Source organism: Montipora capricornis, chromosome 6 (assembly GCF_036669925.1).
Source record: "Montipora capricornis isolate CH-2021 chromosome 6, ASM3666992v2, whole genome shotgun sequence".
In the NCBI taxonomy this organism is placed as follows: Eukaryota; Metazoa; Cnidaria; class Anthozoa; order Scleractinia; family Acroporidae; genus Montipora; species Montipora capricornis.
Genome location: NC_090888.1, coordinates 8,169,857 through 8,182,356, shown reverse-complemented (window position 1 = coordinate 8,182,356; position 12,500 = coordinate 8,169,857). Strand labels below are relative to the sequence as shown.

At 43.7% G+C, this 12,500-nt stretch overlaps 1 protein-coding gene across 1 annotated transcript in view; it reads right to left on the bottom strand.

The window, feature by feature from the left end:
* LOC138051390 (calmodulin-binding transcription activator 1-like) overlaps positions 1-12,500 on the bottom strand; it is a 26,836-nt gene that overhangs the window by 1,296 nt on the left and 13,040 nt on the right. Inside the window, exons 8-11 of the mRNA XM_068897579.1 lie at positions 9,681-12,088; positions 8,232-8,868; positions 5,806-5,880; positions 438-658 (exon numbers count right to left, since the gene is read on the bottom strand). Of these exons, the coding sequence (XP_068753680.1) occupies positions 438-658; positions 5,806-5,880; positions 8,232-8,868; positions 9,681-12,088 (3,341 nt within the window). The remainder of the gene's footprint in view (positions 1-437; positions 659-5,805; positions 5,881-8,231; positions 8,869-9,680; positions 12,089-12,500) is intronic.

Genomic DNA, 12,500 nt, shown 5'->3' with positions numbered 1-12,500 from the left:
TCGTTCACGTTTACCGAGAGAGTCTGGAGGGAGGCAAAATCCTGGAGGAATGCAAATGGTAAACACGTTTTCCGTTTGGAAATTCCGTTTGGGAATTTTGGAATACCTTTCGAGAAATCCCGTTTTCTCCGGAAACTTCCGTTTGGGAAGACCAAAATAGGCTTACCATTTACATTCCAACCGAAATTTCCGGATTTTTTGGTAACTGGTAAACAACCATTGTGTTCCTTGGGCGATCCATGATTTTGCATAAAGCACGAGCAATCCCTCGTGAGACTATTTGGTTGCCGACCAATCAGAGGCGATGTGGTCAATGATCAGGCCCAATCTCATTGGCCATAATGTGGCGGGACCCGTATTCTAAATTTACATGATACAGCAAGCGGATGGACCAAGGTCAATGAGAAATTAAATATCCTGTGTTTCATTTTACCGACCTGTTTGAAGCCAACTGAATGAAACTGGCCTCTTGACGCTTGCAAAGCCGCTGTTCCCGCCTCCGCTGTGAAGAGCGCCTTCGTTCGCGGTAGATCATCAAACTGATATGAATAATGGCTGCGGCTCGGCGGCTTTTCTTGAACCTTTCGTGTTCGCGATAAGTACGGTACTGGCTTTGAATGATAAGGGCTGCGCGTGTCATCTTCTTGAATGCAATGTACTGTTTGTTATTCACCGGTACAAGAAAGACATGTCAGTGTGTTGTTCATATAGCGCATTGGGTTCTTTGAATTGATACCTTTTAAACTGCATTCATAACTTTCCATACCAGAGTTCTGAGTAGCTCCAATTAACAAATCGAAAGTGGTTCAGCGTTGCCTGTACTCTTATCGACAACGACATTCGTCATCACAGTGGTCAAAAGGTTGTGGACTCACGAGGCGCAGCCGAGTGCGTCCACAACAAATGAACCACTTTCGATTTGTTTTTTATCACAATATTCAACGCCAAAGAGTGTTTTTATTTCAGAGCGTAACCAAAATCATGACTCAAAGAAAGAGCAAGCGTTGTCTATAACTTCCTCGCAATATGATTGGTTTATTTCCCAAAATGGGCGTTCCTGATTGGCTATTACATGGCGTGACAAAATGACGCGTACAGCGTTGTCTAGACTCTCATCGACAACGGCAAATTAGCCAATCAGATTGCGAGATTACAAGCAATTGTGGTAAAATTTTCATTAGGAAGTTTGAGAAACGACGATGGCTCCCCCATCGACAACGACACAAAACAATAACATTAGGCAGCTTACGAAAGGACGAAGGCGATGACGCCAACGAGAACGTCGTCTAAAAATATCATTTCCCGTTATATAACCCAAAGTCGTTCGGAATGGAAAGTGTGTATCAACATTATAGGAATGAAATTGGCATGAATTTTTTGGGGAGAAAATTTAAAATGTCCCCTCATGTTCTCACGTCCTCTACACAACCCGAAATAGGGAGCTTTAGCAACGATAACGGCGACGCCAACGAGAACTTCACAAATTTGCATATTTAGTAGGCAAAAACAATAGCTTTGCACGCTCTGCACGTGCATTTTTCATTTTTGTCCATTACTTTGCCGTCGTCTCCAAAACAACAACGTGAAACTGCCAAATTTTAGGCTTTATGGACAACGCCAGCACTTGGAGATAAATTCATTTTCTCCCCTAAATTAAGAGCCGCTCATAACGGTTTAATTCCTGAGGGACTGCTACACCTTTGTCATATTAAAAGGCTTGGAATAGCCTCGAAGTGATTGCAATAACGCGAATTTATGTTTTTAGATGACGTTCTCTTTGCCGTTCCCGTCGTCGTCGCTAAAGAGCTCCCTAATTCACGTCGTTGTCAGGACGAGGACAGCAAAGAAATGTACCGGCAAAAATGAAAACTGCACGTGCAGCGCGTGCAGAGCTTTTGTTTTTGCTCATTAGAGCTATTGTTTTGTGGCTTTTTCGTAGCAGGCATCGTCGTCCTTGCGTACGTTTTCTGTTATAAGTTAAAGGCGCTGTTACGGTCAACACTAATTTCCATCCCTCAAACTGACATTGGACATTTCGTAACAATTGCACGACGCAATATCCCATGTTAACATTGACAAGCTTACCGCTCTAAAAAGAATGAAAACAGGTAGAGTTATAGCTTTAGTTCAACAAGAAATAGCGTTTCTAAGCTATGCCGCGCTGGTCTAAAAACCCCGTTGAAAACGGTTAACTTTCAATTGTTTTTCTGGGCACTACTATTTCGATTTTCCGTTAGGTTGTCTCGTTAGTCTAGTGGATATCGGAAACTGCAAGGTGAAGCCATCGATCCGGGTTCAACTCTTTGCATCTTCTAGGCTTGTTTAAAATCTTTGTTTCGTTGAAGTAGATTTGAAGTCTAAAGTAGACTGCACGTCGTTTAAGTTGAATAAAAAGGGAAATGTCAGTTTGAGGGATGGAAAGAAGTGATGACCCGCTGTTACACTGTGCAATTTTTCGTGCTACTTGTCTCGCAACGCCATTTCTACGAACGTTCTCGCATTACGAAACAAGTTGTTTTACGGGTGTTACACTAAGCAACGTTAACGTTTCATGCTACTTGTCCCGTTTCGATGATCACATGAGGTTAAAAGAGCATTTTCATTTGCTGGTGCTGCAAACCGTTACCACACAAGTTGCAGGACAGATGTTACACTGCACAATGCTTAAAACAATCCGTTGCAACCGTTGCGGAAAGTAGAAATCAACGGTTTCTGCAACTGTCTGGCTTAATGGATCGGTACTGCATTCCATCAACAGAGCACGAGTCAAAATTCCATCACGGAGCAAATGGTTTCGCGATGAACCAGTCATTTCGGTGAAAACGAGAAAACAAGAGTACGTGTGAAGCTATTCCTTTTTTCCGAAAAAATTCCAGGGAGAAGAAATGTTCCATTTGTTGGCCCACCGGAACGACCGGTTTGCTCATTCAAAAGGAAAGCGCTCAACGTGTCGTTAAAAGTTGTCCCGTGCAACATCACCTTAAAAGAGGGAAAAATCGTGCTGCACGTGCGGTACGCGTTTTAGCGCATATTCGTGCGGTACTCTGCGTAAAGGCCTGGCCAAACGCTCGCAACATTTCAACGCAACATCTTGCAACATTGTTGGGCACAACATGTTGCGTACGTTTGGCCACCCTGTTGCGATATGTTGCGTGCGTTTGGCCAGCCCATTCAGCGCATGTCGCAACATCATGCCACATTAGGGAGCTTTAGCAACGGCAACGGCGACGGCAACGAGAACGTTACAAATTTGCATATTTAGTAGGCAAAAACAATAGCTTTGCACGCTCTGCACGTGCGTTTTTCATTTTTGTCCATTTGGTCGCCGTCGTCAGCAAAACAACAACGTGAAATAGCCAAATTTGAGGTTTATGGAGGACGTCAGCACTTGTGTGGATAAATTTTCATTTTCTCCTCTAAATTAAGCTTGACTCATATCGGTTTCATTCTTGAGGGACTGCCAAACCATTGTCATGTTAAAAAGCTTGGAATAGTCTCGAAGTGATTACAATAATGGGAATTTATGTTTTGAGATGACGTTCTCGTTGCCGTTGCCGTCGTCATTGCTAAAGCTCCCTAATGTTGCAAGATGTTGCGTTGAAATGTTACAAGCGTTTGGCCAGGCCTTAACAACGACGTGAAATCACCAAATTTGAAGTTTTGACGACAAAGTGAGCAAACAAATACAAACGCCGGTTTCATTCTCTATTTTTACTCTGAAAGCGCTCCTACCAATTCATGTTCAGGATTCTTCGCCAACATTGTATGAAGTGAACGTGATGGACAATGCAAAGCTATCTTTTGAGATGATGTTTTAGTCGACGTCGCGGTTGTAGATCTTAAGGTGACTTGAACCAGTTTCACTACTTTTAAGAGACCTTCTTATTAGGAGGGTTACAACTACCGTATTGTATCGCGTAACAGCAATGTTATGGTACCATATGAAACACCATTATTGCTTAACAAAATGCGCCCACTATCGTGACGTAATAGGTTACCATGGTAAAATTAAAGCTCTCCAAAAACACCCTACTTGCTTATATCTCAAATATGAACTAGGTGACCCCCATTTTTTCTTGTGGAATAGTAATTAACAACTTTCGAAAAAAATTCAGGTAGCTCCGAATAGGCCATTTCCGAGTTCACGTCTGCGTCCTCTTCAAGGCGAGTCTAAGTGCGAAGTTTTTCTTATGAAAATTAGTTTTCATTCATTTGTAAAGTAGAACTAATTAACATCACAAAAACTTTGCACTTAGATTCGCCTTCAAGAGGAGGCAGACATGAACTCGGAAATGACCTATTGGCCACCATGAATTTATTAAAACTTTGCCGATAGTTCTATTTAACTTTATGTCTCTTGTTCTTCATAGAGAAGAACTGCATTTTTCCAAACGTTGGCCACGTAGCATTTATAGGGAGCTTACGTAAGGACAACGCCGCCGCCAACAAGAACGTCGTCTAAATTTAACATATTATTTCCCGTTATTGTACTAATTTCGTTGTAGGGAAGGTATCTGTTTACAAATATTGCTTTTGTTATTCAAATGTGCTAAACCATAGGGAACAAAAGATCCTCTGTTTCGACAGCCAATAAGGCGTTCGTTGGCACATTAATAGGGAGCTTCAGCTACGACAACGGCGACGTCAACTAAAACGTCACATATTTGCATATTTAGTGGCCAAAGACAATAGCTTTGCACGCTCTGCACGTGCGGTTTTTATTTTTGTCCATTTCTTTGCCGTCGTCAGCAAAACAACAACGTGAAATGACCAAATTTAAGGTTTTATGAAGTACGTAAGGATTTGAAGATAAATTTTCATTTTCTCCCCTAAATAAAGCGCCGCTCATAACATTTCCATTCCTGAGGGACTTCCATACCTTTCCCACATTAAAAAACTTGGAATAGTCGTGATTACAATAATGAGAATTTATGTTTTGAGATGACGTTCTCGTTTCCGTTCCCGTAGTCGTTGCTAAAGCTCCCTAATGGGGACTTTACGATATACGACGGCGAAGTCAACGAAAACATCACCTCAAAATATAACTTAGCACTATCGTAAGGTTCTCGCGGTTAGCCCATCTCGTTCGCATCGCACAATGTGGTCGAAGTATCATAAAAAATAAATGGTACGAGCGGTTTCAGCGTAAAAATAGAGAATTATAGATTCTCATTTGTGCGCTCGCGTTGTTGTCAAAACTTCCAATTTCGTGATTTCACGTCGTTGTTGTGCAGAGAACCGCACGATTATGTGCTAAAATGCGTGGCACGTGCAGCACGATTATTTTTCCTCTTTTAACCAATGATATTGTTGTTTCGTGGCGTTCTCGTTGACGACCGCGTCGTGCGGGACCGTGAAGTCCCCAATGACAATTGGTGACGTCAACGATATCTTTCCTAGAACCCCAAGTCGTTCGGAATGGAAAGTGTTTATCAACACTGCGGGAATAAAATTGGCATGAATGGTGTGGTTGTTTGGGAAGAAAATTAAACTGAAATATTTCGTCAGGTTCTCACGTCCTCTACACAATCTCAAATTTAGTCAATTCACGTCGTAGTCAGGACGAAGGCGGCGAAGATGATGTACCAAAATGCAAAACGCACGTGCATCTGAGGTATTCAGAATGAAGATTATCATCAGCTTAAGAGGTGTTATATTGATACAACACCAGATTCTCAAGACTATTCAACAAAGAAATATACGGTACTAGTTGGGAGAATGAACGTTCCGTTCCGATTGTGCGAATGAAAGGGTTAGAGCAAAACCAGAGCATAAAAAATGAAAACAACGTGTAGTGTTACAAACCTCTTTATATCTGCGGTAGTGATGTTGAATTAAGATGGCTGCCTCGATTTCTTGCTGCTGTTGATGGCGTCTCGTCTGAAATAATCAAACGAGGAGTACTTAAGAGTCACGTTTAGGTAAGTCGCCGCAGGAGAGAGAAGGAGAAAGAATATACTCAGCAGGCCTAGATAAAGCTCGAAACTTAGCAGATAGGGTTCCTGGAAAATCTTCAGCTAATTATCTAGTAAGTCAGAAGGAGTGCGTTATGGCGGTGGGTGCAAATTTCTTATGGCAGATTTCGAGAGTATTTTAGAAGTGAGGACGGTAGAGGAATGGGTCTTTTGCAGCTTAGTGATTACATGGTACCAAAACCGCCATACTGAAACGCAAATTGCACACTGGGACATCTAAAACAAAGCACGTTAATTTACATATGTCCCAGTTGGCAATTTGCGTTTCAGTATGGCGGTTTTCGTACCATGTGATCACAAGCTGCTAAAGGCCTTTTGGCGGCCGACATTCCTTTGTGTTCATTCGTCACTGGCTGCAACAGCTCTGCTGTACATTCCAAGGTATTAAAAATATGCCTTGAAGGTATGAATGTTTCAAAGTTGTGTCAACGGTATGAACTTTCCGTCGAGGATACTTTACTTGCGGGCGCGGCGGTAACGAAGTTTTATTCAAGTTTTTAAAAAAATGGACCAAAGATGGGCAATGGAGCGACTACTTCCGAGGAAGGGAAATTGAAAGAACCAAATTTAAAAAATCTATGTCCTGAGGGGAGGGTTCCCGGAGTGTTGTTAACTTAAAATAATTATCTCACCCCTCACCCCTCCCGACCCAACATTATCCACCTCCCAAGGCGGCAGGAAAACGACTAAGTGACCAAGGCTTTTATGTACAAGAACAAAAATCCATTTATCACATGGCCCGTAAGGCTCCGCGCGCGCTTTCATTCAAACTATTGGGAACAACCCTGTATGAGGGCCGTACGCCTTAGCTCGAAAAGGGTCAGAAAAAGCCGTACGGCCCTGCTAGGAACACGTGCTCCTCCGTGCGATGCGATCTTAGAGGATTTCGTCGCTTTTAAACAACCAAGTTATTTACAGTCAGAAAAGCAAATGCAAACAACATATTAGATAAATTTTCTGTGCAAAATTTTCTTACTTATTTTGTCCAAACTTCAGATTCTGAGTGCTCGTGAATAGTGTAAAGAGCCCATATGATAAAATGCTTATTGACTGAGTTTAGGTCGGGCCGGACAGGAAAATTTTGGCCCTCGGGCATGGCTCGCTACGCTCGGTCCGTACGCCATGATCTCTAGCCAAATATTTTCCCGTCCGGCCCTTCCACTCAGTCAATAAGTGCATATTACTCTCTTCCTTTCAGGTAACAAGGGAAGTAAAGTGATCTACGTTTCAAAATGAAATAAGTCATAACATTTTTTATAAAAACAACATTGGCACTGAAAGATTTTGCATAAGCATCACTTCCAGTTTCTCTTGGGACTTCCAATGGTTCCAACTGAAAATGAAAAGAATGCCTATGCAAAATTTCGGAGGGAAACCAAATTTGAGTATTATGGTATTTTTGAAAGTGGCCTAGAGCGATTTTCAATTGAGTGTCGTAAAACCATAACCAAAGTAATCACTTTGGCCAATCAAAAAGGATGGAGGCAATCCGGTAAACCAATCAAAACTCGGAGTATTTACACGTAGCCGACACAAAGCGCGGGAAATTGTGCACGCGCGAGCCACGATTGGTTTTGGTTTCACTTCTGATTGGTTGCAAAAGTGGCGCGAGAACTTTCAACCAATCACTGAGTAAAGTAATCATAAACCAAAGCAATTCGCTAATTACTTTCGACACTCAATTGAAAAGCACTCTAATGAGCAAACTACGTTTCATCTACTCTGCTCATGCGTGATTGCTAGATGGTTTTGGCGCTTATTTGTCAATTGGCATAACTCACTCCATCCTGGAAAAATACCCACACTTTCGAAAAAAGAAGTCGTATCCGGTGCGGTGAATGATTGATCGTCTTGTTCAACCCTCAACCACTTTATCCATATCGGAAAGTACTGTCACTGCACTAATGCGCTTGGGGAAAATAAGTTTCAATTTGCGGTCTAAGTTATTTTTGTTTACGGAAAAATCGAAGTGGAAAAATACCTTTCTGTCATGACAAATGCGCAAACTGTTTTTGTTAAAAAATGGCGTAGGTTTCTCGAGTAACATATTTTGATGTTACTAGTTAAGTGTTAGTTAAGAGTTTTGATCTGTAAAGTGTCTTTTAGTAATTTACCACGTTCGTTAAGTTTAAAATAAAATACAAATAAAGAGGCATCACCACTCGCCTTGCTCGAGGGCAAAAACTGGAACTAACTGGTTGTGGAACCATACAATAAAGAAAATGGTCTTTTCGGAAACAATGAAACCTTGTTTACCTTGTAGTTTCTGTATGCGTTCTGAATAATCTTAGCAGCTTCATAAAGCTCCCGCTGCTCTCGATCAGTCAAAGTCAAGTCTGACAAATCTCTTTCCAGCATCTTACGAGAGCTTGAGATGAACTCTTGGAATTCAGTCGTATCCGGCCCGGCAGGGGAAGAATGGGGCGAATTTAAGAAGCCAGGAGAGCCTGGAGAGAGCGAAGATTTGGAAGAGCAAGGCGTCAGAGGGGAAGACTGGGACGAAGCTGAACTGAAGCTGTGCAGCCTCATTGTCGCGCCCCAAGTCCCGGATGTAACGAGCTCGGCGTTTTCTTGAAGAGGTGACAAATGTCCGGGCAGGCGATGACCGAGTTCTGCTTCTTGTTCGGCTTCGTTAATCATCGAGTGTATCTGAACTAACGTTTTCGCTAGAGTATTGACTGGCCTTATACTCATCTGCAGCTGCTCTGTATCTTCCTCCTCATCAACGAACATTGGAGAGCCCGCTCTTTCCGCCATTGGGGTGTCCCCATGGGCCGCCAGAAAGGGACCAGAGTTAGGAGCCAGGGATAGAGGCTGAGGGGAGCCCTCACAAGACGAGGCCTCAGGTGATGGAGAACCCTCTGAATCGTGAACCACCTCCACAAAAAAGCGCCTATAAGGGATTCAAAGTAATGCCAGCGCTAAAGAAGAACTCAGTCTCACATTTTAGGTTTACTCAAATCACTGGAACCTACAGTATAGAAAACCTGCGTTTTTTTTCCTTACGGCTAGAAGAACAAACTCCCTTTCAGTACTTCCCTAATTTTTACTGCGCCACCTCGAAAACTATAACATATCAGAGTCATTGGCACATTGGATGGTCATGGATTTAACTTGCACTTTGCTCTTGGCATAATTTTTCTATCTGAATTTATTGGAAATCTCATATTACGGGAAAGTGAAATACGCGCTAAGCTTAACAGTTTTTTTTATGACGACGAAAAACGAAATCTTTCCCTTGCAAACATTTGGAGGGAGACTTCAAGCGCGCACTGTCAGGTACCATCATTCGTAAACTCGATTGCTGATAGAGCGAGTTTCAATCGAGTGTCGTAAAACCAAAACCAAAGTAATTACTTTGGCCAATCAAAAAGGACGGAGACAATCCAGTAAACCAATCAAAACTCGAAGTAATTACACGTAGCCGACACAAAGCGCGTGAAAATGTGCACGCGCGAGCCACGATTGGTTTTGCTTTCACTTGTAATTGGTTGAAAAAGTGGCGCGAGAATTTTGATCCAATCACTGAGTGAAGTAATACAAAACCAAAGCAATTCGCTAATTACTTTCGACACTCAATTGAAAACCGCTCTATGCAGCCGACCGTGATGCTCAAGTCATCGAAGTCCTCGATTAGTAAGCTCTCGATTTCGAGCTCACCGTCGCATGTGTCAGAAAAAAGCGCGTAATTCTGGAGAGACTCACCTATTTGGCATGGACACAACGAAATCTTCGATTACGTCCACGACATCAAGGAAGCCCCTGTCTCTTGCCAGCTGCAGTGGCATGCGACCCCGTGCATCAGGTTCCAGCAACGCTTTGGGCTCGGTCTCCAACAACGTTAACGTGGTGACAGTCTGACCCAATGCGCATGCCCAAATAAGAGGCGTACAACCAAACTCGTCCTTCCTGAGCGGGTTTAATTCATCTCTAACCAGCCCGCTTCTATTTTGACGCCAATATTTGAGCAGAACACACACAAGTCTGTTGTACCCCAACGCAGCAGACAAATGAAGGAGTGTCATTCCTCGGAATGGCTTCGTGCCTCGCGCTGAGTTTTTGTCGTCACCTGATGCGTGCTGCAGAACCTCGCAAGCAACAATGAGCCGCTCCTCGAACGTCCTGCATTGCTTCCCTTGTTTTTCATTACTGAAGTTATTTGTTTCCCTGGCATTGCGTCTAGACTCTAGTCTCTCCAAGCGATCCAGTAAAGCCAGTTTAAACCGGTCGTCATCGGTCGCGAGCCACTCGTGACAGCTCGCGTTGCCGACCGGCGAATCACGTGTGCGGTACTCAAACACGCATGCGTTGCTGACGATAAACCCGTTACAGGCCACCTGAAGAGTAACTAGGCCGGGATCGTGCGGCGGACAAAAACATCGAAGGACGCCCGGTTGATAAAGGACCGCGGGCACGCTACAACCGTCAAACAAACACGTGAAGACGCCCTGCTCCGTTCTCCATTCGCCGGTTATCAGAACTTTCGCTCCACCTTCTGGGTAACACCACTCGGGAGAAAAATCAGAGATGCGAGCGGACCCTGGAACGACAAGACTCTCTGGATGCGAAGAATGCGTAACAGTGATTTTCCCTCTATCGGCTGTACGAGAATAGTTATTGTTTACGTCATTGGGCAATGGGGCAGCGGATTGACGGTTAAATGTTTGCGCCGAAGATTGAACAAGCGAAATTTGGTTTGGCGTACTATCTGAAACTGTCCGATTTTCGGTGACACCTGACATGGTTATCTCGCTTGATTCTCTCCTTCCAACGTCCAAAGCCTCGGAGCTATTCACTTCTGAGATCCCGGATGTACACGTCAGAGAGTTCTTGCTAACGTTAGCAAAACATGGCGTCACAACAGAGCTTCTATTCGGACTGACGGGTTTAACAAATACGTAGGTAGCGGATGATACACCGCATGTGGTACCTTGAGCAAAACTGCCGGATTGCTGTGCGATTTGGCTGCCGGAAGTAAACAAAGTCGGCGTGGAAGGAGACGACGTTGTGTTTACAGCTGAAGAGAAGCTCGGCTCGAGGCAAACGCTAGCGAGCGTTGTAGGAACACTTTCGTTCTCTTTTGGTGGCGATTTAAGGCAATCTGTGAAACACTCTGGCATGACATGGCTTAAATCGTATTCGAACATGTCATCAAACTCGAGAGAATCTAAAGGTGTTAAGTCAGTCATGTCCGCAGTATCCTCACCGCTGTTAGAAGGTTGGGATACTCCAGGCGCAGAATCCGTCACAGTACAACTTCCGGAGTGGCTCTGACGGGACAATATTTCATCACTTTTCGCTGAATCAGTGAATCGTGATTGGCAATCTCGATCGACGGGAAGGGGAACTCGAAACGGACCACTAAACACGCACTGATCCGAGTCCGGGATATTTTGAGCAGGAATCCCGCCAATCACGGAATCGGATCCCGAGAAACTAAGCCGGGTTCCAGCATCAGACATATAACTTCCATAATCGCTGGATGGACTGCTTCCTAACTCGGCTACGCGAGGGTGAATAAAGATCGAATTCCACTGGATTCCACCTGTATGACAAGACTCTTGAGAGAGTTGGTTAATCTGTATTTCATTCGAAATCTGATTCTGAGGCAAAAACTGAGAATTTGACGTCGAAGTGACATTTCTGGTGCTGTTTGTCAAATTCTGCAATTGATATGACAACGTGGACGCAGACGAATTTGTTACCATGGGAACGACAGAAAGTATGGACACGTCTCCCGGAGACTGTAGCTGAGATAAGTTTTGCGCGCCGCTGTCAAAAATGTGACAATCACGTGATAATGAGGAAAACGCTGACTGACTCGTGTTTTGACGGTGATCACCGTTCCCTTCCTTAGGTAGGGTGTCATCTTCTAGCGAAGGCGAACCTTCTCTATGTCCTGTTACAGTTAAACGCCCTTGATCGTTTTTGGTGACTTTGATCATTTTTATGCGCAGTTTTCCTTCCTTGGCTTTTGGCTGAAGGCTTTTGTTAGGTGAGATGGAGATCTTATACACTGATTTGTTACGTTTTCGAGTCTTTTTTCCTTTAGATGAAACTGCCTCGCCTTCCTCAGAGGAAGAGGGTGATGCCGGCGGACTCTCTTCAGAAACCTGCGAATTAAAACGTAAAGAAACAAGACTAAGAACCCGGGTTAAACTTGGGATTACCGAAAACGAATCCAGTGTCGACAGGAATTTTGGGGCCACATTCTCAACCAATCAGAGGCAAAAACCAACATCGCTTGTGATTGGCTCCTACGCATTTTTCCGCGCTTAACACCGCCTGCATGAATTTGCTATGCGCTCTAATTGGCTCCTTTTGCTTGCTCGGTTCTTTTCTGATTGGTCAATTTGACGGTACCCGGTCGCTACACCTTGTCATCTCTAAAGTAACAAAGGGCGCTTTCCATTCGACAAGAAGTTTTACTTGTAGTTAAAAATTTCGATAATTGAATGGAAAAGCATTTTCCGGGTGGCCGCTCGAAACCAATCACATCAACGAGTATTGCCCCAAAATGTAAAC